This window comes from Fusarium poae, chromosome 1, assembly GCF_019609905.1.
Source record: "Fusarium poae strain DAOMC 252244 chromosome 1, whole genome shotgun sequence".
In the NCBI taxonomy this organism is placed as follows: domain Eukaryota; kingdom Fungi; phylum Ascomycota; class Sordariomycetes; order Hypocreales; family Nectriaceae; genus Fusarium; species Fusarium poae.
This window is the reverse complement of record NC_058399.1, coordinates 2,388,350-2,415,025: the sequence shown is the minus strand read 5'-3', so window position 1 is coordinate 2,415,025 and position 26,676 is coordinate 2,388,350. Positions and strand designations below refer to the sequence as shown.

At 48.9% G+C, this 26,676-nt stretch overlaps 11 protein-coding genes across 11 annotated transcripts; 6 read left to right on the top strand and 5 right to left on the bottom strand.

The window, feature by feature from the left end:
• Window positions 1–205: 205 nt before the first annotated feature.
• Window positions 206–717, top strand: FPOAC1_000786 (uncharacterized protein; the record flags this gene model as incomplete). Its single annotated transcript, XM_044845397.1, has 3 exons — window positions 206–314; window positions 404–602; window positions 660–717. 3 exons carry the CDS (start codon window positions 206–208, stop codon window positions 715–717), a joined length of 366 nt encoding a protein of 121 aa, XP_044711313.1.
• Window positions 718–1,020: 303 nt separating this feature from the next.
• FPOAC1_000785 (uncharacterized protein) lies at window positions 1,021–2,520 on the bottom strand (the record flags this gene model as incomplete). The annotated part of the gene is made up of 1 exon (XM_044845396.1): window positions 1,021–2,520. One exon carries the CDS (start codon window positions 2,518–2,520, stop codon window positions 1,021–1,023), a length of 1,500 nt encoding a protein of 499 aa, XP_044711312.1.
• Window positions 2,521–3,412: 892 nt separating this feature from the next.
• FPOAC1_000784 (uncharacterized protein) lies at window positions 3,413–6,611 on the top strand (the record flags this gene model as incomplete). Its single annotated transcript, XM_044845395.1, has 2 exons — window positions 3,413–3,580; window positions 3,645–6,611. The coding sequence occupies 2 exons, from the start codon at window positions 3,413–3,415 to the stop codon at window positions 6,609–6,611; spliced, it is 3,135 nt and encodes a 1,044-aa protein (XP_044711311.1).
• A 177-nt stretch (window positions 6,612–6,788) lies between these two features.
• Window positions 6,789–7,961, bottom strand: FPOAC1_000783 (uncharacterized protein; the record flags this gene model as incomplete). Its single annotated transcript, XM_044845394.1, has 4 exons — window positions 6,789–7,318; window positions 7,370–7,681; window positions 7,739–7,874; window positions 7,929–7,961. 4 exons carry the CDS (start codon window positions 7,959–7,961, stop codon window positions 6,789–6,791), a joined length of 1,011 nt encoding a protein of 336 aa, XP_044711310.1.
• A 1,056-nt stretch (window positions 7,962–9,017) lies between these two features.
• On the bottom strand, window positions 9,018–10,418 carry FPOAC1_000782 (uncharacterized protein; the record flags this gene model as incomplete). Its single annotated transcript, XM_044845393.1, has 2 exons — window positions 9,018–9,929; window positions 9,981–10,418. 2 exons carry the CDS (start codon window positions 10,416–10,418, stop codon window positions 9,018–9,020), a joined length of 1,350 nt encoding a protein of 449 aa, XP_044711309.1.
• A 1,356-nt stretch (window positions 10,419–11,774) lies between these two features.
• Window positions 11,775–13,119, top strand: FPOAC1_000781 (uncharacterized protein; the record flags this gene model as incomplete). Its single annotated transcript, XM_044845392.1, has 3 exons — window positions 11,775–11,817; window positions 11,877–12,314; window positions 12,365–13,119. 3 exons carry the CDS (start codon window positions 11,775–11,777, stop codon window positions 13,117–13,119), a joined length of 1,236 nt encoding a protein of 411 aa, XP_044711308.1.
• Window positions 13,120–13,249: 130 nt separating this feature from the next.
• On the bottom strand, window positions 13,250–15,191 carry FPOAC1_000780 (uncharacterized protein; the record flags this gene model as incomplete). Its single annotated transcript, XM_044845391.1, has 3 exons — window positions 13,250–14,408; window positions 14,465–14,905; window positions 14,959–15,191. The coding sequence occupies 3 exons, from the start codon at window positions 15,189–15,191 to the stop codon at window positions 13,250–13,252; spliced, it is 1,833 nt and encodes a 610-aa protein (XP_044711307.1).
• A 460-nt stretch (window positions 15,192–15,651) lies between these two features.
• Window positions 15,652–16,336, top strand: FPOAC1_000779 (uncharacterized protein; the record flags this gene model as incomplete). Its single annotated transcript, XM_044845390.1, has 3 exons — window positions 15,652–15,829; window positions 15,882–15,899; window positions 15,984–16,336. The coding sequence occupies 3 exons, from the start codon at window positions 15,652–15,654 to the stop codon at window positions 16,334–16,336; spliced, it is 549 nt and encodes a 182-aa protein (XP_044711306.1).
• A 277-nt stretch (window positions 16,337–16,613) lies between these two features.
• Window positions 16,614–19,291, bottom strand: FPOAC1_000778 (uncharacterized protein; the record flags this gene model as incomplete). The annotated part of the gene is made up of 4 exons (XM_044845389.1): window positions 16,614–18,434; window positions 18,484–18,801; window positions 18,857–19,228; window positions 19,280–19,291. The coding sequence occupies 4 exons, from the start codon at window positions 19,289–19,291 to the stop codon at window positions 16,614–16,616; spliced, it is 2,523 nt and encodes an 840-aa protein (XP_044711305.1).
• Window positions 19,292–20,796: 1,505 nt separating this feature from the next.
• FPOAC1_000777 (uncharacterized protein) lies at window positions 20,797–22,816 on the top strand (the record flags this gene model as incomplete). The annotated part of the gene is made up of 2 exons (XM_044845388.1): window positions 20,797–21,235; window positions 21,339–22,816. 2 exons carry the CDS (start codon window positions 20,797–20,799, stop codon window positions 22,814–22,816), a joined length of 1,917 nt encoding a protein of 638 aa, XP_044711304.1.
• A 705-nt stretch (window positions 22,817–23,521) lies between these two features.
• URE1 (Urease) lies at window positions 23,522–26,364 on the top strand (the record flags this gene model as incomplete). Its single annotated transcript, XM_044845387.1, has 5 exons — window positions 23,522–23,542; window positions 23,671–23,757; window positions 23,854–25,043; window positions 25,099–25,990; window positions 26,044–26,364. 5 exons carry the CDS (start codon window positions 23,522–23,524, stop codon window positions 26,362–26,364), a joined length of 2,511 nt encoding a protein of 836 aa, XP_044711303.1.
• Between the last annotated feature and the right edge of the window lie 312 nt (window positions 26,365–26,676).

Sequence of the window (26,676 nt, the reverse complement as noted above, 5' to 3'; positions counted from 1 at the left end):
TTAGGTTCCTTCTTCTGACTTTAGCCAGGTCAGGGTCCTTCCCATACCTAGGTAGGTAGTGTCTTTCACATGATAAATCTGGGGGCTGTACAGACTACCTACCCCTGCATGTCATTTGGAACTTACATCAACAAACATCACCAGACCTAAACATTTTGAACAAACTACTATTTCTTATTCAATATAGGTATACAACCCAGCAATAATGTCTTCTCCCAACAACAAGTCACCTTCTGCTCTCAATCTCGATGGCGCCGGCGACGAGAAACCCCGGCTCACTGAAGAGGAAAAGAAGCAAAACCATATTGCATCAGGTGGGTGACATACACATCTCACCCATTACATGAATCTTCTCGCCTTATACACACTCCTTCCAGACTCGCATGGCTAACAGTTATCACAGAACAAAAGCGCCGGCAAGCAATCCGTGAAGGCTTTGATCGTTTGACAGAGCTTGTGCCCGGCTTGGAAGGACAGGGGAGATCCGAGGGCCTTGTGCTCAAGCGTACAGTGGACTACATGCGTGATCAGATTGCAGAGCGCCAAAGGTTGATCGCACAAATTGAAGCCGCTGGTGGCCAGGTGGACGAGCAACACAAGAGGTAGGATCGTCTGAACATGTTTACGGTAACGAACCAGCCTAATGATCGTATTTCCAGGGCATTATATCAACAAGTTCAGCAACTTTCGAACCTACAAAATCAGAAGAGGAACTAGACTATTCACTCGAGTGTGCATTATCCCTATCGCCGATGGTCTAGAGTACCTCGAGCGCTGGCATTGCTCAAACATCGCCAATCAGACGTGGGGCGATGGCACTCAAACCACTCAAACCCTACGTTACTCAACCAGTGTCATAGTGTAACTCCACCTGCAATATTGCAACGAGACGCGCAACTGAGGCTGCTTCCACTCATGGCACAGCTAAAGGAGAAAGACTGGTGTAGATGATAATAATAATGCATTAATACATAATTCTTTACACTTGTTGTTACACCTTGAAAAATACGTGATAGCTGTCTAGGCGAATGTCTCTACCATGGTTCTCAACCGCTCTCGCAATTCCTCCGGCGTTAGCCTCTCCTTACCCAGCGCAACCTGCTGGTTTTTCACATCGTCTTCTCCGACAACAAGAATCTGCCCATAGCCATTATTTCGGGCCTCTTTGATCTTAGCCCCGAGAGGTCGGGCGGTTGTATCCACGTCTACTACCAATCCAGTTGGTCGGAAAGCATTGTCCTGGCTAGGCAATGTACCGCTCTCTAGCTGCTGATAAAACTGCTTGTTCTGGCCAACCAGGATATCACGTACATGTTCAGCCCAATCTAAAACGGGTACGGATGTGTTGACAGTGAGTACAATGGCCTGACGAGGGTTTAGCCAGAAAGGCCATTTACCATCATATTTCTCGATCAGGAGAGCCATGAGACGCTCTACAGAGCCTAGAACAGCACGGTGAATCATGACAGGACGCACGGGTCCGTACTCAGCCAGAAGGATAGGATCCTCGGTTGTCTCACCCCTGGCCTCGCACTCTGGTGCAGGTGCTTGATATTCAAGTTCGAATCGCTTGGGAAGTTGAAAGTCAAGCTGAATGGTGGCTGTCTGGTGGTCCTTCCCATCGGAGTCCGTGAGAACGATATCAATCTTGGGACCATAGAAAGCACCATCTCCCTCCTTGACACCCCATTCCATGCCTGATGCATCTAGTGCTCGCTTCAAAGCACTCTCGGCCTGGTCCCATTCCGCCTCAGTACCGATGTAGTGGTCCTTGGGTCGGGTGGAGAGTGCCAGACGGTAGCTGGCGCCGAAACGAAGGACTGTATAAACGACCTTGACAAAATCCAGGGTCTTCTTGATTTCTTCCTCAACCTGACTTGGCCGACAGAATATATGTCCATCGTCCTGGTGGAAACGTCGAACACGAGTAAGTCCACTCAACGCACCAGAAATCTCATTACGGTGCAGAGGGCTGAAGTCGGCATAGCGAACGGGAAGATCTCGATAACTGTGTCGTTTTGAAGCAAATATGAGACAGTGGCCGGGGCAATTCATCGGCTTTAAGCCATAGTCGCCTTCCTCTTCCTCTTCTGGTTTGACGTTTCCCTGGTGGCTCCCACAGCACCCATCGTGTTGCGGCGGCGGCGGTTCTGTGTTTCCCCTCACAGCATACATATCGTCCGCGTAGTTTTCCAAGTGACCTGACTTGGCCCACAGCGACTTTTTGTAAATGGTCGGAGTGATAACCTCCTCGAATCCATATCGCACATATTGCTTTCTAAGGAAGTCAACAAGTCTATTGAATATCCGCGCTCCATTTGGGAGGAATATGGGGGAGCCAGGGCTATAGATAGAGTTGATGAAGAGTTCCTGTTGGAGGCCAAGCTTGCGGTGGTCGGGAGGTTCTCGCTTTTCGGTCTTTTGGGAGTAGAAGCGACTGTGAGAAAGATACCTCTGACAGGTCCATTGTTGTCTGATTCTAGTGTTTAAAGCCGCTCGGGCCGTCCTTGAGCGGATCATGACTCCTTCGGCACGCAATGGTGCAAGGCAATAATTGGTATTCAATATTTTTTTCCGAAATATGACGATCTAAAATTCCCACCTGACAACCCAGCTATCTGGCAGCTTGTTACTGCTTAAAGCTTAGCGGTCAGTCCGGGCCGCTGTGGAAGCTTAGCGGTCAGCTCTCGCCTACGCCTGCTGGCAGGGTAGTGGTTGACCTCTACCTAAAGCCCGGTTGCATAGCTTGTATCGCACGTTCTGCATACAGGCTGTACGTAGATAATATGATGTTAATTCGGGTACCTACCTAGTGAGTCAATCAACTCATCCCGGGCGCTTACAGAAACTGGATGTATTATACATCCGCTGTGATGTGATAATTGACATTGGGTACAGTGCTATGCAAAAATCGCGCCTAGGACTATAATTCTTACTAAAACTTAGCACTTTTAACCTGAGAATTAAAATACCTACAAAATAGCAACATAGTAAGTTAAAAATTAGAATTTAATTTGAAGCTTAAATAGAAATATAAAATCATAGCTTTAATAGATATATTTTTATTTAGCTTTAAAAGTGTTAACTTTTAGTGAAAATTATGGTCCTATGTACCTTAGGTACTAAGGTACCTAGTATGACATGGGTCTTTCTTTGTGTGACTTTGACCCCTCCTCTTTCTCACGCTAACAGCCTGAAAGAACCCCGCCATACAACAAACGGAGCAATTGGTAAACATCCATCTTTACTAGCCAAAATTCACGACTCATTCTCATACCGTAACTTACACTTTGCACTTACAGAGATATTCGCTCTCGTATCCATACACGCGTAGATTCCCCAAGCCTCACGCGCTTGGCCCTTTATACCGACCTTGCGGTTCCTGCGGACACAAGCTACTAACAGGCACAACATGAGCAGCTTCGCCATTGAAGTCGCAGGCGATGCGAACCCGCTATCCTTACAATCACTATATCAGACACTACAATCTGCCACTTCAACCGACTATGCGCAACGTCAGACAGCAGGCCAACAATTAACATCATGGGAGCTCCAGCCGGGTTATTACTCCTCGTTGCAGGTTGGTCTAGCAGCAACCACAAGCAGGAATTGTTCTATACTCCCAGACACTAACCAACTGTCAGGCGGTTTATCTCGACAAATCACTTGCTTACGAAGTCCGGTTCCTTGCGATTATCCAACTCAAGAACGGCATCGATCGATATTGGCGGTTATTTAACCAGGTAAAGAACAGCATAAAGCCGGACGAAAAGAGCTTGATACGCTCGCGACTATTCCAGGGTTCCATAGAAGAGGAGCACTCGAACCTTGCTCTACACAATGCGTTAGTGGTGGCGAAGATCGTTAGGATCGACTATCCTGGAGAATGGCCGGATGCAATGGGGAACATTATCGAAATCCTTCGTTCGAGTCAAAACGGGAACCAAAGACACTTGCACGGCATTCTCGAGATCCTACTTCGGGTTGTAAAGGAGTTGGGAACAGCACGAATGAGGAAGAACCAGACCGCCTTACAATCCGTCACCCCTGAGATCGTCCACGTCCTGGCGGAGGTTTACTCAGAAAAATCCCAGGCATGGATGGGCTTTCTCACCGGCGGCCCGGGAGGTGAGGAAGAAGTTAAGCTGGCCATGTTCAACAGCTTGCTTGCCCTTAGGGTACTGCGCCGACTCGTCATCATGGGTTACGAGCGGCCCCATAGCGATAATACTGTCGAGCAGTTCTGGACTCTGTCACAAACCCAGTTCGGGCAGCTTCTTGGCTTTGTCAGTCATGATTCCACGATCCCCACGAATTATCAAGATATTGTTGGCAAGCATTTGCTCCAGTTTACTAAGCTTCACATTGATATGGCAGAGCAGCATGCTGCCAGCTTTGTGTTCCTCCCCAACTCTCTTCCACTGGTACAATCATATTGGGAACTCGTTGCAAAGTTTGCAGAGGTTTTTGATAAGTCTGGCGGTATCCGACAAGGTCAATCAGAAGCTGGATCTGCAAAGTCCAAGGTTGAGGGCCCTGTGCTAGAGCGGTTGGCTCTCAAAGGTCTTTTACTTCTCAGATCATGCGTGCGAATAGCCTTCCAATCTGTCCAAACATTCAGGTGGAGAAGCCCGGAAACCAAGGCCGAGCAGGAGAGAGCGAAAACGCTTGTCAAGTCGGAGCTTCTGAAACCTGATCTTGTCATACAGATCGTCAACTCCATCATTACTCATCTTTTTGTCTTCCGCAAATCGGACCTTGAAGGCTGGGAGGAGGACCCAGAGGAATGGGAACAACAAGAACAGAGCGAAGGCAATGCTTATGAGTGGGAAGTACGGCCATGCGCTGAAAAGTTGTTCCTTGATCTTCTCACAAACTACAAAGACTTGCTCGTCCCGCCACTACTGTCATACTTCCAGACAGCACAAGATCCCCAGGCTGACATTGCTACTAAAGAGGCCGTATATACCGCAATGGGTCTTGCGGCTGCTCATGTTCATCATGTTTTTGACTTTGATGCCGTACTGGCTTCGACGATTGTCAATGACGCTCGGTTGCAGGGTGGCCTTTGCAAGGTATTGCGAAGGCGAATCGCTATCCTCGTGAGTCAATGGGCGCCTGTCAAGCTACATGACTCTAGTCGGCCGATTGTCTACCAAATTTACCGTCACTTCCTCAACCCTGATGACGAGACCAATGATGTAGTGGTCAGAATTACTGCGGCTCGACAACTGCGTTGGATTGCCGATGAGCTTGACTTTAACGTGGACGCGTTCCTACCGTACACATCAGATGTTCTATCGCAGCTCATCAACCTCGTCCAGAATGTTGACGTTGACGAAACAAAGCTAGCAATTCTTGAGTCGATTCGCATTCTGGTAACACGCATGGAAGATCAAGTGTCACAGTTTGGAGACCAGCTCATGTCTGCTCTTCCGACGGTCTGGGAGAATTCAGGGGCCGAAGAATACATGATCAAACAGGCAGTAACCTCTATCTTTGCAGCCCTCGTGATGAGCATGGGTCCTGATTCTCAGAGATACCAACACTTTATGGTACCGTTGCTCTCTGAGGCAGCCCGTCGAGGATCAGACCTGCATCTCCACCTGATTGACGAATCTTTGGAACTCTGGAACAACATTCTGATGCAGAGTCACGCTCCATTGGCACCTGAATTGGTAACCCTTGCCGATCTTGCACTTCCTCTTCTAGAATATGATAGTGAAACAGCTTCGTTGGCTTTGCAGGCAGTTGAGTCTTATATCCTCCTTGCCCCAGCATCTATGTTGGAAGATCAGCTGCGTCGCCCGACGCTGGGTGCCCTGGCCAATATTCTAGACTCGAAGAGTCGTGAGCAGGTTCGTCTGGGGACAACCTGCATCGAGAACCTCATTCGAGCTGCAGTCGAACTCGGTGGTTCAACTGGAGTATCAGTTATTCTGCAGGACATGGTCGAAATTGGCTTTATGAACAAGATACTTGGGAATCTCCATGATGCGTGGGAATCACATCAGACTACGGGCCCCAATCGAAAGGTCAGCAAGCTTAGCACGATCACCGAGACGGATTATTTCGCAATCCTAGCACGTCTTGCGCTTGCCGAACCCACTTTGTTTACCCAAATGTTGACCAACATGGGTTCTCTCGACCAAGTCTGGTCTTGGCTAGCATCTGAGTGGTTTTCACACATGTCCGACATTGACCATATTGAACGACAGAAGCTTTATCTCTTAGGTTTAACAAGACTTCTAGAATTGCCTTCACCGATGCAAGAACTGGTGCTAGGCAAGCTTCAGGACTATCTCGACATGTGGATAAATGTGATTTATGAGCTCCAAGACGGTGTGGCGAACGGCACAGACACTCTTATTTGGGGTCCGTTGGAGCCCACCGAATATGACACCCCCAAGATTATCGCAGAATCCCAAATGTCGGCAAAAGACCCCATTCATACTGTTCATGCGTTCGACTTTGTCAAACTACGTCTTCAGGATCTGGTAAGCAGAGTTGGGGGTGAACAGGCTTTCCAGGAGCAGTGGGCAGTCAATGTCGACAAAGATCTTTTGGAAAAGTTTCAACTCATGGCATCCGAGGTGCAGCGACAAGAATAGGGTCTTGGCCTGGGCATGCTTGTACAATGCATGATCGGAGTTAACTTGTAAGAAAGGGCATGATACACCAGCGGTGGTTTTACAGCAGGGTTAGATCGTTGATACCGAATTTCTATTAGACGTTACAGCCTGAGATTCTTTAAATCGTACTCGTCCACTCTAAAATATCCGTCTCGTCTATAGCTTGCTCTGTCCCTCCTCGGGTATCTTGATAACAACCTTTCCCCAAGTACCCCTACCTCCCAGAGCCTTCAATGCAGCCCCGGTCCTCTCCAGGCCAACAAATTCCTCATCTGTATACTCCGTACCTCTCAGCTTTCCCTCTTTGACGAGTTCCATAATGCCACCCCAGACCTTGGGTATCGTCTCCTGCTCGTGGATGGAATATGCGCCCCAGTGCAGTCCCACGATGGAAATGTTCTTGAGGAGAACCTTGTTCATCGCCACCTTTTCGATCTTGCCGGCTGCGAAGCCAACGACAAGGATACGTCCGTTCCATGCTGTGCATTTCGTCGAGAGGTCGATTAGACCGACAGGGTCGTAGACAATGTCAACACCTCGGGAGTCGGGAGTCAATTTCTTAACCTGTGCAGGCCATGAAGCGTCGTTGTAGGAGATTACATGGTCAGCGCCGTAAGACTTGGCAATATCAAGCTTATGCTGCGTTGAAGCTGTCGCAATGACGGTTGCGCCAAATGCCTTGGCCACTATCACACATTAGCTTCAGTGCATTCATCAATAAGGGTGTCTTCTCATACCTTGAACAGCCGCAAGACCAACACCGCCCGCGGCAGCATGGACCAGAACGTGGTCGCCCTTCTTGATCCCTGCCCTCACAACCAGTGCGCCGTAACTTGTCGGCGCGGTGACAAACAGGCCAGCCGCCTCCTTGAAGGACCAGCCATCGGGAACCGGCAGCAGGGTATCTTCAACAGCACAGATCTTGGTCGCAAACGCACCCTGAGACGCGCCAAAGACGCGCGATCCAACAGGGAACTTGGGCTTGGAGCCATCAGTGGGTGTAGCGATAACTGTGCCTGCAAATTCGGCGCCAGCAACCCAAGGAAATGCTATATAGAGTTAGTATGTTATCTGATGAATGGGGTTCTTCGCAATGAAATTCTTACGGGGCTGGTTCTGGTATTTTCCTTGGATCTGCAGAATGTCGAAAAAGTTGGCTGCTGCGGCGTGTACTTGGATGAGATATTGCTTCTCTGAAGGCTTAGGATCGGGTAGATCAGTGACCTGAAGCTGATCAGGGCCCTTTTCCAGATCTGTTAGTCAATGATCGATTGGAGAAATAATCTAAAGGCCTACCTTGAGATATTCAGTGATTTGGATGCCGCGCATGATGAAGATGAGTGTCTAGATGTAATATGCTGCCTGGATATGATGCAATGGAGCTTAGTCACAAAAAAAGGATGAGAGAAAGGTTTCGTAACTAGTAGCCAGAAAAAATGTTGAAAGATTCAAATTACAGTTGATAGGAAGAGGTGATAAGGAGGACACAAAGACAACATTTAATAGCTGACACGGGTACTACGGAAGGCCACAGGGGGCAGTGTCCCAAAAGTGCGGATGCGATGTTTTTTCTGTTAGGTTGACGCCGATGTCAGGATGACTATATGGTTTGAATGCATAATTATCCTAATGAGGACTAGTCTGCTGACTAATCAAAGAATATGCATTTAAACAGAAGGTCTTTACAGCGCATTCAGCAGCTATAGCACTATCAATTATAGCGCACTTAGCACTATCAATTACAGCGCATTTAGCAGCTATAGCACTATCAATTACAGCGCACTTAGCACTATCAATTACAGCGCATTCAGCAGCTATAGCACTATTAATTATAGCGCATTTAGCAGCTACAGCGCTATCAATCATAGACCTTATAGTAGGTATATTCTTTAAACGGGTCTGTACGGGAGGTGTGATTGCATTGATTTTTGCCGTCACGTGACTCATGACGCACTTTTGGGACACTGCCCCCTGTGGCCTTCCGTAGGTACCTTGTTGCGGCAACATGTTCCAGAGTCTGGGGTTACGCGGGGAAGACATCCATGAGCCGAGGCATCTTTCCCCAGCGATCGGCCCCATCATTTACTACTTGTTGTACATAGTACAGGCACTCCAGGGTCACTCAGCTCCATGTTAAACTACTTGACCTTCATGCACTAATCACATTCACGCACCATTGGCAGTTATACGTTGGAGTGAAAATCTGTTTTACCTTGATAACATAACCCAATCATGCGCTCGGGATATATTTATCCCAGTACCAAATTGTATTACTCGACTTTGTTTGACTTATCCTCATCATTCGTAATAACATGCATTGCTGAGCTGGTGAATAACCCTCCCCAAGCCAATATGCGTAATTACCAATCAACTATCCGTAAATCTCTATCCACTCAAAAGATGCTCAATGGCACCCTGGACACTTCCACCACTTCGTCTCAGGGCAGCAACATTCCGATCGAAATCGAAGAATCCCATGTCGTTCAGCTGGCGCAGTTGCTCGGCGTAGCGCTCCTCAGGAGGCCTGTTGTCGGCGGGTGCCGGAGGGTTTGCACCGCCGCCCATTCCACCGCCGCCGAACATTTGCATCATCTGCTGCATCATCTCCGGGTTCATGCCAAAGGGACTGTTGGCCTGGGCACCTCCAGAAGGAGGGAAAAGTGCCGCAAATGGGTTCGCGGGAGGTGGGCTAGTCGTCGAGCTCTGCTGTTCACCACCTTGGCCGGGTGTTGTTCCAGAAGTTTGCGCGCCAGCTGTACTATCCGTGGCACCTTGACTAGGTGTATTGGTTGAACCTGTTTGTCCTGTCGCAGCCTGGCCTTGGCCTCCAGCTCCGTAGAGAGAACCGAGACCCTGGAGCTGTTGCATGAGCTGTGCGAAATCAGGCGGGTTGCTTCCGCCTTGTTGACCTCCCAGCATACCCGATAGTCCAAGGAATGGGTTCGTGGGAGGTTGGCCTGCTTGTGTCTGACCACCAGTGCCCTGGGTATCTCCGGTCGCTGCTCCTTGGGGTGTTGTATCGGTAGCGCCAGGAGCAGGGAATGCTCCAGGCGCTTCTCCATTCAATTGTCGCTGCATTCGCATAGCCTGTGTCATCATCTCGGGGCTACTCATCATCTGTCTCATCATAGGCGAAGAGATGATTTCGCGGGCGTTGGGCAAATTTCGTAGCATAGGGTTCGACTCGATAAGCATGTTGATGAAATCAGGGTTGTTTAGGGCCTCGTTCATAGAAGATCGGACATTGGGATCGGACATGAGGCGCTGAATACGTGCCTCGTCCATCGGAGCACCCATCTAAAGTTATGTCAGTAAGTGAGTTCGAGATAGCGAGGGAAGCACACATACACCACCGTCGGGCCCAAACATGTCAAGTCCGGGAAGGCCATTCCCAAACCCGGCATATCGAGCACCTGTGAGGCCAGCGAAAGGCTGGTTCGCGGTGCCTGCAGCCATGTTGGCGGGGGCAGGAGTAGCTGTGGCAGCACTGGCGGTGGGAGTCTGGTTAGGTTGTTGGTTGCTGGCGGCGCTCTTGACCATGTGAATTGTGTTGTTATGCTTTATCTTGTATGTGCTCAACGCATCATCATTCTTCATAACACGTCCCGAGTAGATCAGACGTTGGCGCTCGACGGGGATATTCTCAAATTCCTCGCCAGCAAGCTTAGTCTTGAGATCGAGGACAGTCGCGGTCTCGCTCATGGTGATGGTGTGGTTACCCTCAGATGAGGTCTTCACCTTGAAGGTGATCTGAGAGTCACTGCTCGGTTCAGGGTTGTCGGCCATGATAGCGGTTGTGCTGTGTTGTGTGGGATGAAGATATGGCGTGGCGCGGCGCAACGAGGGGATTAGGAAGTGATAGCGGGGGGTTAGGCGGATGAAACGAGAGCGGGGGGAGCTCTTGAGTGGTGTAGCAGTATTAGACTAAACTATCGTGATTATTGGGCGTGACGTTGTTTCTGATATCAGATATCGACGGATGTATTAGTTGGAAGAGTAAGTTCCCTCACCAAGGCTGGGCTTAAAGAGGCGAAGTTGAAACCCAGCGAAGGTTAAAGAAAGGTTGGACCAGCACTCCAGTCCAGTATTGGAACTCGGCGCAGGGAAGGCCGGCTCGGGTGGTATTGCCAGTGCTGTCAGTCTCAGTGACAGTGACGTGGGGCAATTCCAGGGTGCCAATGACGCGCAGTGGAGAAGGAACGTTCGAGCCGATTAAGCAAGAGTTGGAGAAGGACGAAAAGAGAAATAGCAATGTCTCCTTATTGCTGATTACTTGTATAAGTGATGAGTATTCAATGAAGAAGTTGGCGTCTTTTTTGTTTCTTTTCTGTGTCTACCTACAAACGAAAAAGGGTTGTTTCTTCCGGTTTTGTTTACCCCATGACGACCGTGTTATATCTTCCACCACCATCCATCGTCTTCTCTAGCCAGATTACCTGCTCTTGATCTAACCAGGTATGCATCATTTCGGAACATAAAATAAAATTGCTTCCTTTTTAACCGACGATGAGGACGTCATACAAGTAGCCTTCAGACATACGTTTTGCCTGCGGCATTTCATTGACTTTAGGCTGCACATAAACGGGTGACTCAAGTAAAGGGTCTTGCGATTGCTTCTAGAAAACGGATGCATGGTTGAACGTCAGCATGGAGCAATCGGGCAAACGGGAAAGGCAAACCAGTTCTATCGAGTTTGGGACAAACATAGAATCGAGCCTCGAGAATGGGAGATATCTATTTGAGAATGTCGTGCATATCTGTTTCTACAAGGCTGCCTCTTTCTTACACCAACAGCATTTGCGACTGTCATACCCAGACGGAACATAAAGTGTTCCACTGATTTCGTCCTTTATGCTTCCAGCGGCCAATTTTTCTAATACCCTGAAGCCAGAGATCTTTGCTGGTCCAGGGTAATCGATCTGCCAGCCTACTCTACCCTAGTGGCTCTACTAGACATAGAACTCCAAGTCATTCATCTTCACCCATCGCCATTTGATCTTGTATGCATAAAGGCCCGATCAATAAAATGACCAGGGCACAACTCGAACCCGAATGATTGATGAGTACAAGAGCTGGCCATTTACAAATCTGACTTAAGTGAAAAGACATGGTCAACAACACACCGGAACGCAAAAGCCCACGATGATTCAAGGAATCTTCTACGCCAGGTTCTTCCCTCAAGAAGGTAAAGAAGACCCAACTCTTCAAGTCGTAACTTTTCTTCGTTTCTAATAACATTCCAAGGTCCCAAGATTGTCGCTCAGTCTCCTGCGGGTTGTATCACCCCCGTGGACGGCTCAACTAAATCCCCTCTTATTGACTTTGATGTGCTTCATGAGTACATCATTCCCAGGCAGGCTTTTTGCAATCGCTACCTGACCATTAACACACCAGATGGGAAATACACGGTACTAGGACACCCCGTGGTAATTCCTCACACAAAATACTCCCGTAATGAGTTCATCTTCAATTTTGGTCTCGTTCTTGACGCCGACGTCGACCATGTGCCTTATGAGCGCGTCGTCCGCGGTCTAGCCTCTACTTTCTCCGAAATGGAGAAACAGAATGAGTATCTGAGCCAGAACGCAGAGACCAAGGGCGCGGGACGAAGGCCTATTGACAGCTTATTGGAGATCGTCAAGGAGGATCTAGATAACTATGGAGAGTGCATGATTCCCGTCGGTAGGTCTTTACTCGTCGTCGAAATATTTATAATACTCATCACTTGATAGACGAGGCCAACACCATCAATATGAAGCTCTTCCCCCATCATATTGATCCTCCCAGGGTTCGAGGCTGGCATGTCCCCGTGCCCAAAGCCAAATTTGCCGACATTATGGACCCTACATGGGACCTCACCCTGCAAAAGGTCATTTCCCATATCGATGGCGTCTCTGACGTTCGACGCATCGCCCACGCAGCTTCCGTCTCACTCGAGCTAGCCAAGACTGCACTCCGCCATCTTCTTTACTATGATACTATCCTTCTTCTCGACATGTTCTTTTTCAGTGCATGTTACGCACCTCGTCCCGGCATCCACGACTTTATTCGAAACATCGACGGAATGGTTGACGAATGTGCTTCGTATGTTTCTCATGGCCGTGGACTTGTGAGCAACTATCATCTTATCAAACTCATGTCGACATTTACTCCTGGCAAGTCAGTCATGGAATGGCTAAAGGGCCATCAAGACTCAGGATTCGAGGTCTTGCGCTTCGTTGATGTTCGCAGGTTCGTCCAATTCGGCGTCATTAAAGGATGTATATACAGGGTGCATAAGTTTGTCGTCTCTAAGCAATATCTGGCTGCTCTGGCGTCTGGTCAGAGCCGGCCAATCCCTGGAGGAGATCCACTGCAGAAGTATACAGATGGCTGCCATCATTTCGACCAGATCATTACAGAGCAAAACTTGACCGACAGCGACATTATGGAGAAGCTCAAGAAGCTACCGGTTCCAAAGGGTGATTTGGCGGTCTTTTACAGATAGATTTAGAACCGACCGTGTTACGCCCATGAGTTGTATCATTCTACATCGTTTCTATGGTATCATGCAGATTACAATATAGTACAGTGTGTTATCTTACAAGGCAAAGGTGTGCCGATCGCACGCAGCCTCCTTATTTATCTGATCCTCTCCCCCTGTATCGATCGCGTATCTCACGTTTATCGGGCAGTTCAATGTCTGGGTTGTTAACAACCCGAAGCCTGGCCTTTTTTCTCTCCGCCATCCTGGTAATCTCCATGTCCGACAAGTTCTCGCCGGCCGCCTCCATTTCTTTCTTAAGCTCCTCCTTCATCCTGCGTAGAAGACCCGTGCCGGGCTGGCCAGCGTAAAACTCGCCGCTCTTTTTGAATTCCTCATCATCGATGAGTTCGACAATGCGCACGTTGTGCTTGCCCTTTCGCATGATGAGCATGCGCTCATCGATAAGGAACTTGGATGTCTCTTCGGGGAACCAAGCCTTCATGGGCGTCCAGGACAGGTTTCCGGGGACGAGTCCTCTCTTCTGGCCAGGCTGGGCAGCAATATAAGCACCTTGCTGTGAAAGGAGGCGCTGACCTTCGCTGCTACTTGAAGCCAGACCACATGCATGAAGAATTTTGGCCGGTGATAAGTTCATAATAGAGCGGGGCAGCTTGATGTCGCTTCTTGGTGCATTGTTAGGAGTGACAATACCTGATTCGGGCGCAGGTTCTTTGGCAATACCACTTAGTTTACCGAAGCGATATTGGTGTTGCTGTGCTTCCTTCACAGCCTTCTCTGAACCGTGGATGAGTGAAACAAAATCAAAAGCCAGGGCGTGCTGCGCTTTTCGTTCCTGGGGATTGGCTCGGTGCTCCTCCATGATCGTGGAGATTGTCTCCAAAGGCATGAAGGTAAATAGTTTGAGAAGTCTTTCCACCTCGTCATCTGAGCGTCGGACAAAGTATCCGTACAAATCGAATGGCGTTGTCTTGAACTCGTCGAGCCAGACAGCATTTCCTGCACTTTTGCCAAACTTGGCACCAGAAGCATCAGTCAACAAAGGAACAGTGAAACCGACTGGCTCGTGGTCCCATGTCGACGGCATCTTCAGGTGGGGAGCCTCTTCGGTTTCTCGAATGGTCTTGAGGGCATCAATACCAGCGGTGATGTTTCCATACTGGTCAGAGCCTCCGATCTGCATCTGAATGCCGAGTTTGTTGTACATGTGCCAAAAGTCCCATCCTTGAAGGAGAGGGTACATAAATTCACCCAGTGACATTCCATCACCTTCAGTCATCTTGCGCTTTACACTAGAGCACTGGGTTAGGCTATGGCACATCTGCTATTAGGTGAAGAAAGAACTTACGTATCTCTAGCCAGCATCGGTCCAATCCTCGTATGTCTGGCTACCCTCTTTGCAAAGTCATAGAGAGTGAGGTTTCCCAGCCACATATTGTTGTTCAATAATCGATGAGTGGCAGCCCAATCATTAGGATAGCCGTACTTTTCCTTCAATTTGTGCACGTTACTCCATATCCTAGTCAATTGGACGTGTATCTTGGTGATGTTCTTCGAGATGTCGGCGTTGGAAAGAATCTGTCGGCTTTCAAGTCGGTCGGTAGGATCGCCGATGCGGGCAGTTGAGCCACCGATCAAGGTGACAGCGGGATGGCCATGAAACCACATCCAGAACATGGGCATCATTGGTAGCAGGTGGCCGACGTGCATTGAATCGGCAGTAGGGTCAATACCGACGTAAGAGCCTATCCGCCTCACACGCATTATTTCCTTGATTTTCTCCGGTGTACTGCAGTATTAGTTAGATATAGTGCTTCGATCATTATGTCGAGTGTCGCATACCCTGCCACATCCTTGATATATCCTCGCTCTTGAAGAACATCCCATGTATGAGGAATCTCTCCCTTCTCAATCTTTTCGGCTCTCTCTTTCCATCTTGCTTCACCTTCTGCGACCTTGTTGAGGTATGTTGTCGCAATGAATCGAATTTGGAGGGACCGTTGTCCGCTAAGACATGTCGAATATATGGTAGGTCGTGTGGATGACAGTCTCGAGATGAGGGCCCGACTTGCCATGGCTAATGGTTAGAGCGAAGCGCTCAGGTTGTGATGAAGAAATTCCAGGTGAATAAAAAGAATGTCGACATGTGAAATTCCAATCCGTTCACAAATTCTACCTGGGCCTGAATAGCTTGAATGCTAGTACCAAAAAATTCCCTAAGCGACGTCGGACGAGACGAGATCCATGTTCCAAAAGAAAAAAGTGTTGACCAATCACGCAAGAGTCTACAGGATAGACGTTGATTGGACCTCTCACAACTTTGAGTATCCACACCACAGGGAAACCTTCGGAGCGCAGCCAACCAATCACAAAACATGTAATTCGAGATCCTCGGCAATGAGGCTGCTTCAGTTCCGGGTCGGTTTGAATTGAAGGATCCCATACATCATCAACTCTAACTACTCCAAAGCTCTTCGAAGCAGCCACCAATTGAGTGCCGCGACAACACCACAAGAATCCTCAAAAGACTTCAAAATGGCCTCAATTGCGCGTTCCTCTCTGCTTAGGCAGACCGCTATGGCTTCTCGATTGGCCACTGCTGCTGTCCCTACGACCCGAAGCGCTTTCATGCCTAGCATCCGAACTCAGCTCAAGGGCGTTGCTGCTTTCCATAACACTACTCGACGATCTGCCATTCTCCCTCCCGGACCTCGTATGTGTCATCGTTCCAAAATATATGTACTATTACTGACAATAATTTGTAGAACGCATTGAGGGTGGAGGTATGAAATGATTTACTCAGAAGCCGCATCGCAGCTTGGCTGGCTTCACATGATATTTTTTGGATAACTGACACGCACTCACAGTCAACGACCCTGCTCCCGTTCCCGAGCCCAACTCCACCCACGGTTCTTACCATTGGACATTTGAGCGTTTCCTCGCCGCCGGCCTCGTCCCCTTGACCGTCGCTCCCTTTGCTGCTGGCTCTCTCAACCCTACCCTCGACGCCATTCTCTGCAGTGTCCTCCTCCTTCATTCTCACATGGGCTTCCAGCAGGTCGTCATCGACTACATTCCCTCAAGGACCTACCCTGGCCTCCGCAAGACTTTCAACTGGCTTCTCAACATTGCTACAGTCCTTGTCGGCGTGGGACTGTACGAGTTTGAGACCAACGATGTTGGTATCACCGAGGCCGTTCGACGAGTCTGGAAGGCGTAAGTTGATAGAGGGCTGATTGAATGTATGTATATGAAGGAAGCATATTATTGGCAGTATTACTTGTCGCGCAGGTTTGTGGCTGCGGGCACCTGTATAGAAAATTTCCTTTGAGTTATCGAAGATTGCGTCAATTTCAAACAAGACGATTTCCTTTTTTTTTCCAGCGATAAAGAACAGGAGCCAGACTGCGCAAAATTGCTGATTTTATATTTAATCATTGCTATATTTCGTAGGTACTAACGTTAAACTTCCTTCCCCTTTTCTTCAGCCACAGCGGTCAAATAGTCAATGATGTGATCTCGCAACCCCCGACTCGATCCATCTCGGGTGTAGGAGGGGGTAGGTTCTCCGATTTTGTGCATATCCAACAACTGGCATACATGTTCACTCTGTCGATGCAGGCTCCATCAGTGCGAGCACCGTGTTGCTTGGGGGTGAATCCATGACTTTCGAATTCCTTGATATACCAAGGGGTCAATGCGGAAGAGCGAAGGAGCACACGGCCACCCATTGCCAATGCTCGGTTCAGCTTTGTGATCTGAGCGGCAGCGGCTCGGGATCCAGTATCAAACCAGTCCATGCTGTCCATGACTACAGCAACAGTCAAAGTGCCAGGAGTGATACGCGCGATAACTTCCTCAAGCTCATCGGTATGGATACGGAGACCGTCGAGAGCGCTAGGGCGAGAGAGTTTTGCGTGGGCCCGGGGACTGAGATAGTCTGGATGACACTTTGGTGAAAATTTGCCATCCATGCAGACATAATAGTAAGGGTTATCGGCGGCGATATGAGTCTCCTCTGCAACAGGGTCAAGAGTGTTGACCATGTAGTGCCAGATGGCATGAGAACGAGTGTTCTTAGCAGCGGGCTTAGGGCCCTTAACCAAATCGGAGTTGGCATGATCAGCCTCGATCATGGCTAACTGGTTCTTGGGGACACCGAGCGCAGCCCAGAGGAAACTCTCTTGAGATACTACCAAATTGCAAACAAGCTTGGAGAGAAGCGCAGGTCGAATCTTGTGTCGCCAAATCTCCCGCTGCTCATTGAGGGTCTTCGCCTCAAGGAGCTGCTTCACAGCTTTCTGCAGACCAAATATTCGGGCAATCCAACGGAAAACGCGGATTGCGTGACGGGAGCCTCCAGTGTCATAGAGGCCATAACCACTGCTGTTCTGGAATACGCGGACGTTCTTGAGCCAATACTGGAATGCGCGACCTGAAAGATGGGGCGAAAGCTTGGTGATGAGAAGCTCACGAAAACGAGGATGCTTGCCATCCCCAAAAATCTTCCAGAAATCATCATAAGGTAGGGCAGTATATGAAGCTGCCTTGAGCTCGAGAAGATGATTTTGGGTGGGGTTCAGATCGACTGCATGAACACGAGCAGGGCTTTGAAGGAGGTATGAGAGAATGTTGTCGCCGGCGGAAGTGATGGCAAGAACCTTGTCTTCAGCATCAAGTTTCAGAATACGTTCATCAACGCGCGTATCTTCCCAAGTAAAAGCATATATATATTCATCCTTGAATTGGGTATGCTTGGGAAGCTGCTCGTCGTAGTAGATGCGCCAGTGGTGATTCTGATAAAAGAAGGAAGGTAGAGGTAAGTTGGAAGAAAGGTTGGAAACAGCAGTCAGGAATGCCTTGGATCGAATTTCAGGTGCAGATCTTTCGATAGCACGAGTCAAAGCATCTCCATGGTTGGCGGGATACAGGTAAGGGGACTCCGTAACCAAAGCATCAATGCGCTCAACGATCTCATGGGGGAGACTGGACGATGAGAAAGGTTTTTTGTGGCAACCAAGCCAAATATAGTATGGAATGGCCCCCAATCCTTTGTTGCGAGTGTTGACGTTGAGAACAGTGCCAAACTTGTACTCGAGATAATCTCGGCGACTGGGTTCAAGGCCAACCCGGTCAAGGTCAAACCAGGACCGCCAAAAGTTTCGCGACAAGAAGTTGACGTGACGATCCACAAGACCTCCAGTGTAGTTTCGGAAGGCAAAGTCGACCTTATTCTGGACATAAAAGTCCACAACGCCCATGATACCTTGAGGCGACAGGAGAGAAGTCACCGAATCGATGACTGAGTAATAGTCAGGCTGACATCTGATTAGCATGTTGCTCAATTATGGTGCTCAGTGAACTTACGATCATGGACAGACTGTATGACATTGTGATCAAGTCTGCTCCGCCGAAATCAGGACGCGGCTTGTCGAAATAGCTCAGGGCTGGAGAACGAGGTGGAATTGGCTTCGAGGGCATGCCAGATTCATAATCCTCAAGACGAAACTTGCGAGCATCTTCACATACCACCTTGACATTCTTCCAGCCAAGACGGTCGAATCGCTTCTTTGCCACTTCACAAAGAGACGGGGAAAAGTCAACGAGGTATACGCTAGAGAAGAAAGTAGGGACATCGACGAAGGTGCCCATAGCCTCAATGTTGAAACCAGTACCGCCGCCAATCTAGGAATTGGTATGTCAGCCATGCCAGATTATCAAACATCTGAACAAGACTCACGTCGACCCAGACTCGCTTCGTCTTTTTATCATTCTTAGCGTCCGTGTCCTTTAGCTTCGCCTGAATTTGCGCGGCAACAAGCGCCAGCATATCCTCTCTGCCACGAAGGAGTACCTTTCGGGTAGCATCGTAAGCGCCGGCTTGCTTCTTATAGAAGCTCTCAAGGGCATCTTGTTGGTTGCCCTTGGAGTCGCCCTGGTGGGGTTTGAGGAAAGAAGAGTAAAAGAAGAGGAAGAAAGATTTGATCAAGCCCGGGGCTTCGTCCTGACTCTTACTGGAGAAGACCGAGGTAAGACAGAGCGTACTGAGGGCAGCTCCAACGATGCCGGCCAGCAGAGACTGGAGGTTAGCCAAAGATAACATGTTACCACCCTAGTAGTCAATTAGCAAGGTGTCGATTTCAAAGTATAAGCAAAGGCTTACATGAGAAGCCATGGTACTCTCTCATGATATACTGAGAGAATGAGTGTCGAAATAAGGAAGCTATTCAAGCTATGTTGAAAGCAGTTCACACGATCAGGATGAAGACGGAGAAGAATGCTAGAGAAAAAAACAGGACAAGCCAGGGATATATACACGCCAGAGATTCAAGTCGACACCAGTTGGTTTTGGACTCAATTCCGCAGCAATGGTCTCGGCAGAATGGCCATAACGCCTCAAACACGACGTACTTGACGTGAAATCACTTGCGTCTGTATGTAGGGCCCTGTTGATCTTCTTGACCCCACCAGATAGCAATGATAACCCCGCCATCAGTGTTCATTCTAGGTATGAGCCAGGAGTTGGACAATGGGGATGTTAGCCAATAAGTGAAGCACATGCTCATGGTAGGTATAATTCCAGGGGTCTTGCAAGGCTGCGGCGGCGGCAGACATGTGCCATCCTTCGTTCGCTATGGAGAGTTGACGTTATATATAGCGTGGGTGGGGTATTTGTTAGTACTGATCTCAACTCAATACAGACGACGATCTTGTTCTCGTCTAGCGGAAGAAGATGAGCATCTTTAGGCGCGGTTGATGCTGAGAAGCTGAATCCTCCAGCACTCTGATGGATTGACAGGCTCTTCACTTTTAACGATAATAAGTTCAACTGATTGCCTCGCTCTCATGAAATCCAACAAGATGACACAGCATCTTGTTCAGTAAGTTGAGCCATAGTTGGAGTTGGAGTTTTAGGCGGTTGTTCCGAATGAGACGCTCAAGCACCAATCAGAGAAGAGCAGCCTACCACATGTAGCAATTAACTCCAGTGTAAGGGCACTCACAGCAACCCCCCGACCGCAGTGAGAGCGGCATAGATTAGTAGTAAAGACGTCTTTTGTAGCGGCAAAGAAAGGCCAATGGAGTTGCACGGGAGTTATCGGTTGTGATGGTTCTTTGTCGTTTTTGCTGTATGGCATCTTCACTATGAGTCAATATCTAGTCAATGGGTGATGCTGAGTGAACAGCAATTATTTATATTGGGTAAACTTTGTATGAAACAGCAAATAATGACAACAAATGGCAATAATTTGCAAATCATTCTCTCCAAGTTGTCTTTATTGTATAATGCGAAATTAACAAGCACATAATAGTAGATACCTACCTTAGTAGCTACTTAACCTATATCTCCCCCGTGCCTGGCTCGAATAGGTACTAATGTAGTAAGAAGCTACGGACCACTAAGATTGCTTTCCTCACAACTGAGGTGAGAAAGTGGAGAGCATCGAACTGATGGAATGTGAGGCAGGTACGTACCGACCACCTGCCCTGTGACGCACCTTAATAGGATCGCGCGTCTAATTGCTGGATCCGAGCCGTGTCGTTCTCCATATTCAGCTGTCGCATTTCATCAAAACTCATTTCCTTAACCCCCGATTCCATCTCATCAAGCCACTTAGACGACATCGCAATTGTACCTGAATTATTCCACGCTGGCAAAACCACTAAATACCCGCCATTATGCCGCCCGGGTCTAGTCAGAAGGGAACAGGCAAGAAGAATTCGGCAATACAGAAGCAAAGCCGCAACACGACGCCAGCTCCAGCAGTCGCGACAGCTAGTCTCCCACCAACCGAGTTTTACGACCCAGACTACCTCAACACCAGAGTCATTCTTTTCCGAAACCTCACATATGACGATATTGTCGATCAGTCCGCCTCTAATGCGACCATTCCGGATTCAAAGAGCCTTGACGGCATGATCGAACGTTTGAAGAACTTATCTAATATTATGGAGAAGCGTTCCACGTTTTATGACCGCGGCATGAGACACTTGGCAGATGAGCGTAAGAAACGACCGTCCGAAGATTATGGAAGCCGGGAAGGAGAACAAGAAGGAAAGCGCCCAAAGCACAAAAGAAAGAAGCCCGATTCACTGGCACCGCAAGAGACCAATGTTGGTACGTTTATCCGCTATGCGCCTGACGTATTGGCGACAAGTGTTTTCCAGTGCCTGCAACTATCCACCACTTTATGCTTGAGATCAAGGTTAACTTTTCGCAGAGCGTTCGTCGCCACTACGAGATTCTAAAAACCGCAAACACGACCGCGACCCGAGCTCCCCTTTATCACCTACTCACGCTGGCTCACCCGGGGACGGCGACAAAAAGCTCAAAACAGAAGAGAAGAAGGAAGACGAAGAAGACTCCTCTAGCTCAGAAGACGAGGGCGCTCCACCTCGTCGCGAACAACCTCAAGCCATGACGTTCGGCGAAGATCCCTCTACTTTCCCTGACCCAACCATATACGAAATCCGACCAACGTACCCCGGAATGCCCGATGAAGAGCGCAAAGAGATCTATTCGGTTGCGACATACCCGCCTTCAGATCTTGCCGACCTCATTGCGGGCGACCCACCAGACAAGGACTTCAGCAATGCTAAGCCCAACAGTCAGATCAATTTTAGTACGTTTTCAACATATGTCGAGCCATTCTTTCGACCGTTCTCTGAGGAAGATCTGGCCTTCTTGCGCGAACGAGGGGATCGTGTCACCCCTTTTGTCATGCCTAAGCGTGGCAAGCGACACTATACAGAGATCTGGGCCGAGGAGGATGGTGCTATGTCGATCGACACACCACAGCAAGGACGTGATAAGCTACCGCAGAATCAGCCACGAGGTAGTATCGACAACATGGATGACGATGTTGGAGAAACTGACAAGCTATCTGTTGGCCCCTGGTTGACCAGGTTGATGCAAACACTCAGGCCTGAGGCTCGTGCGCAATCTGTTGACGACAAGCCTACGACAAATGGGACTACCAATGGAGACATCAGCATGAGCATGAACGGTGATGCTGATGGTGACGACAAGCCTGCAGGTTCAGATGACAAGTCAAATCAACAGCCTGCAGCTTTCATGTCAGAGTCGTCAACAGAGGCTTGGAAAAAAGCATCACACCCTAAGCTGGAGTACTCTCAAGTTGATGAACGCATCAAGCAGGAACTCCGACATATTGGTTTTCTACCCCTGGAAGGATTTGAGGCAGAGTACGATGGACATTACGACGACGAGGTTGCAGCAAGACTACGACTTTTGCAGAACAGGCTCAAAGATCAGATGCTGATCAATGGCGCGCGTAAATCCCGTCTGACAGAACTCGTCCGGGAACGCATGGCATATCAAGAATATCAAACTATATTGGAAGATCTCGACTCTCAAGTACAGGCTGCGTATCTTAAGCGGACCAGAACGATGGGTAAAAGCAAGAAAACAAAGCGACCCGGAGGTGCGGGCGGTGGCAGCCACTTTGTTGGAGGTGCTGCAGGCACTGCTCGACCTGGTATTGGCGATGTCACCAAAACACTCATGGAGAGGCGGAAGCGATGGATCGACACTATTGGATCTGTGTTTGACGATGAGAGCCTGAGAAAGGTCCCAAGGATGACAGATCCCGAAAGTTCCATCTTCAAGCCTGCAGACATGACGGAACTCATGAATAAGGAGAAGGAACAATGGGATGAGGAGGTAGAGGAGGAATAGAAGTCCTATCTGGCCCAGACACCCTAGGCTTTGATTCATATACAACTTGTCTTTTCGTGGTGCAATTTGGTTCAAAGCAAGGCGTTGACGGCATGGACCGGCGTTGGAGCGGGATCGTTTGCTTATGCGGAATTGGGGTGCTGCCAGCTATGGCTTGCTTCAGCGAAATAGATGTAGCATGATGAATGACTATAACTTCAAATTGAAGGATAGTATATAGTGAAGTCAAATGGCATGCCACTAACATCTGCCAAAACCTACATGCGAAGTAGAGCGACCGATTGGTCGTTTGTGAGGTTTTGTCTTCCAAAAACCAATCAAATGGATTCTTTGAAGCGTTATCGAATATGTATAACAGCGTACACAACCGATAAGTTCAGAGCCAATAGTAGTCTGAGTCTGGCCTGTTCAGTGATGTAAATCCCTGTCAACGACGGGCGCAGATACGTGACCAATCGACCGTCCTCTACTTATCATAGAAGTTTACCCCAGGAAGCCCGTTATCTCAAGCTACAGGGGACTAAGGCAGACGGATTTTACGGCCGAATAAGTCATGGGCGGAACTCAAGCCAGGCTACCTTGATGCGGCTATTCCGTGCCGAGAAAGCTGTCATGCTACTAATCCAAGCCCCATCCTCCCTCTCTCCTACTTGATCTCTTGAATCTGTCGTCGATAAGTCGAAAAAATAGTTTGGTATCGCAAAGATGCATCTGGTACCTAAAGAGGTTCGTTTTCATTCGCCAAGTTTGAGAGACCCAGTTTGTCGAGCCATGTCGTTGGTTGGAGACATGCCCGTAGCAGGGTTGTTGCGACTACTACAGACAAAGTATCAGTCCTCTAACGTGCTTTATAGATCGACAAGCTAGTCATCTCTCAGCTGGGAGCACTTGCACAGAGGCGTTTGGCGAGAGGCGTCAAGTTGAATCACTCAGAGGCTGTGGTGAGTATCTAAATACCGAACCGTGTTGAGATAAATAAAGCCAATGGCAAAATTGCTGTGCTGTGCCGTACCGCGACTAACACGACAAAATTATAGGCTCTTATCGCCAATAACCTCCATGAACTCATCAGAGATGGAAACCATACTGTATCTGACTTGATGGCGCTGGGCGCGACGATGCTTGGACGTCGTCATGTTATGCCCCCAGTCTGCGCCACCCTCCATGAGATTCAAGTCGAGGGCACCTTTCCATCGGGAACGTACCTTGTCACGGTCCATAACCCCATCAGCTCAGACGATGGAGACTTGCGCAGGGCTCTTTACGGGAGCTTTCTTCCCGTTCCAGATAACAGCATATTCCCCATGGCAGCCGCTGAAGAGTATCAACTCGACAAGCAACCCGGTGCGGTGATACCTGTCAAGACCAAAAAGATTACCCTCAACGAGGGAAGAAAGAGAATTCGCCTTCAAGTGACGAGTACGGGAGACAGACCTATTCAAGTTGGGTCTCATTACCACTTTATTGAGACTAACCCACAGCTTGAGTTTGACCGCATTCGCTCATATGGATACCGCCTCGATATCCCGGCTGGAACATCAGTGAGATTCGAACCTGGAGACACCAAGACTGTCACTCTGGTTGAGATTGGCGGTAACCGTGTGATCCGCGGCGGCAACAATCTTGCATCGGGTGTCCTCGACCTCTCTCGCGCTGACGAGATCCTTGCCCGATTACAAGAAGCTGGATATGCTCACAAGTCACACCCCGCAGGGGACATGGCCCATATCGACGCCTTCCAGATGGACCATGCCTCGTACGCGACTATGTTTGGCCCTACAACTGGTGACCTTGTTCGACTTGGCAGCACAGATCTCTGGATCAAGGTTGAACGGGACGAGACCATCTACGGCGACGAGTGCAAGTTTGGTGGTGGAAAGACGCTGCGCGAGGGAATGGGTCAGGCGACTGGAAGAACAGATGCCGAGACTCTTGATCTCGTAGTGACAAACGCTCTCATCGTGGACTGGACAGGTATCTATAAGGCAGATATTGGAGTCAAGGAGGGTATGATCGTGGGTATCGGAAAAGCAGGTAATCCGGACGTTATGGACGGCGTAACAGAAGGAATGGTTGTCGGCAGCTGCACTGATGTCGTTGCAGGTGAGGGAAAGATCGTCACCGCTGGTGCGATTGACTCGCATATTCACTTTATCTGCCCACAGCAAGTGCCCGAAGCACTTGCGTCTGGTGTAACCACCATGCTTGGCGGCGGTACAGGCCCCAGGTTAGTCCAATACCCCCTTATGCCACATTACTTTGGAAACTCATGTTATTGGTAGTGCTGGAACAAACGCAACGACTTGTACCCCTGGTGCTCACTACATGCGTACAATGCTTCAAGCATGCGATCAACTTCCTATCAACATTGGTATCACAGGTAAGGGTAATGATAGCTCTCCCGAGGGACTCCGTGATCAGGTCAATGCTGGCGCATGTGGTCTCAAGCTGCACGAGGATTGGGGCTGTACACCAGCGGCTATAGACGCATGTCTGAGTGTTTGTGACGAGTTTGATATCCAGTGTCTTATTCACACAGACACGCTCAATGAGTCTGGCTTTGTTGAGTCTACTATTGCTGCGATGAAAGGACGCACTATTCACACCTACCATACCGAAGGCGCTGGAGGTGGCCATGCACCAGATATCATCTCTGTAGTAGAGCATGAGAACGTACTCCCATCGTCCACCAACCCCACCAGACCATTTACACGCAACACTCTGGACGAGCATCTCGATATGCTTATGGTCTGTCATCACTTGTCCAAGAATATTCCTGAAGATGTGGCCTTTGCTGAAAGCCGCATCCGGGCCGAGACCATCGCTGCCGAAGATGTGCTACACGACAAGGGCGCTATCAGCATGATGAGTTCTGACTCGCAGGCAATGGGGCGCTGTGGAGAGGTTATTCTGAGGACGTGGAATACAGCGCACAAGAACAAGGTCCAGAGGGGTTGGTTGCCCGAAGACGAGGGCACGGGAGCCGACAACGCACGAGTTAAGCGTTACGTGAGCAAGTACACTATCAACCCAGCCGTTGCTCAGGGCTTTGGACATGTTGTAGGAAGCATCGAGGTTGGAAAATTTGCAGATCTGGTTCTGTGGGATCCTGCATGGTTTGGCACGAAGCCTAGCTATGTCCTTAAGGGTGGACATATCGCATATGCTCAGATGGTACATACTTGCCCCCCTGTAAATATTACTGTTTACACTACTAACATTGTCAGGGTGACCCCAACGCCTCTATTCCAACTGTCCAGCCCATTATTGCTCGGCCCATGTTCTCACCCCACTGCGCCTCTACAAGCATCCTCTTCGTCTCATCCGCATCCATTGAAACGGGTGCCATTGCCTCATACGGCCTGCGCAGTCGTGTCGAGGCTGTCCGCGCATGTCGGTCTATTGGCAAGAGTGATATGCGGCATAACGATATCAAGCCTAAGATGCGTGTTGATCCTGAAAGTTATACTGTCGAAGCTGATGGGGAAGTCTGCGAGGCAGCGCCTGCAGAAACCCTGCCACTTACACAACAGTTCTATGTTTATTAGGTAGGGAAACAAAAGAGGCGGAAATTGAAACAATTACTAGGGTATGCCAAGAGGCAGATATTGGCTAGCTGTAAACAGTATATCATATTATTCTTCATGGATGTAGCCCGCATAACATAACCCTGTCTTGTATATATTAGTAGTATTATTGACACTTAAGCCTAGCCTATAGACCGGGCCGTGTCTGGAGTTCAGTTTTGATACTTGGCCGACCGGAATCAATACTCGAAACAGGACGATCATACAATTAAGAAAGCACCAAGTTTTACGTGTCGGAGAAGATTTTGCAAGTTCACCAGTAAACAATTTTCT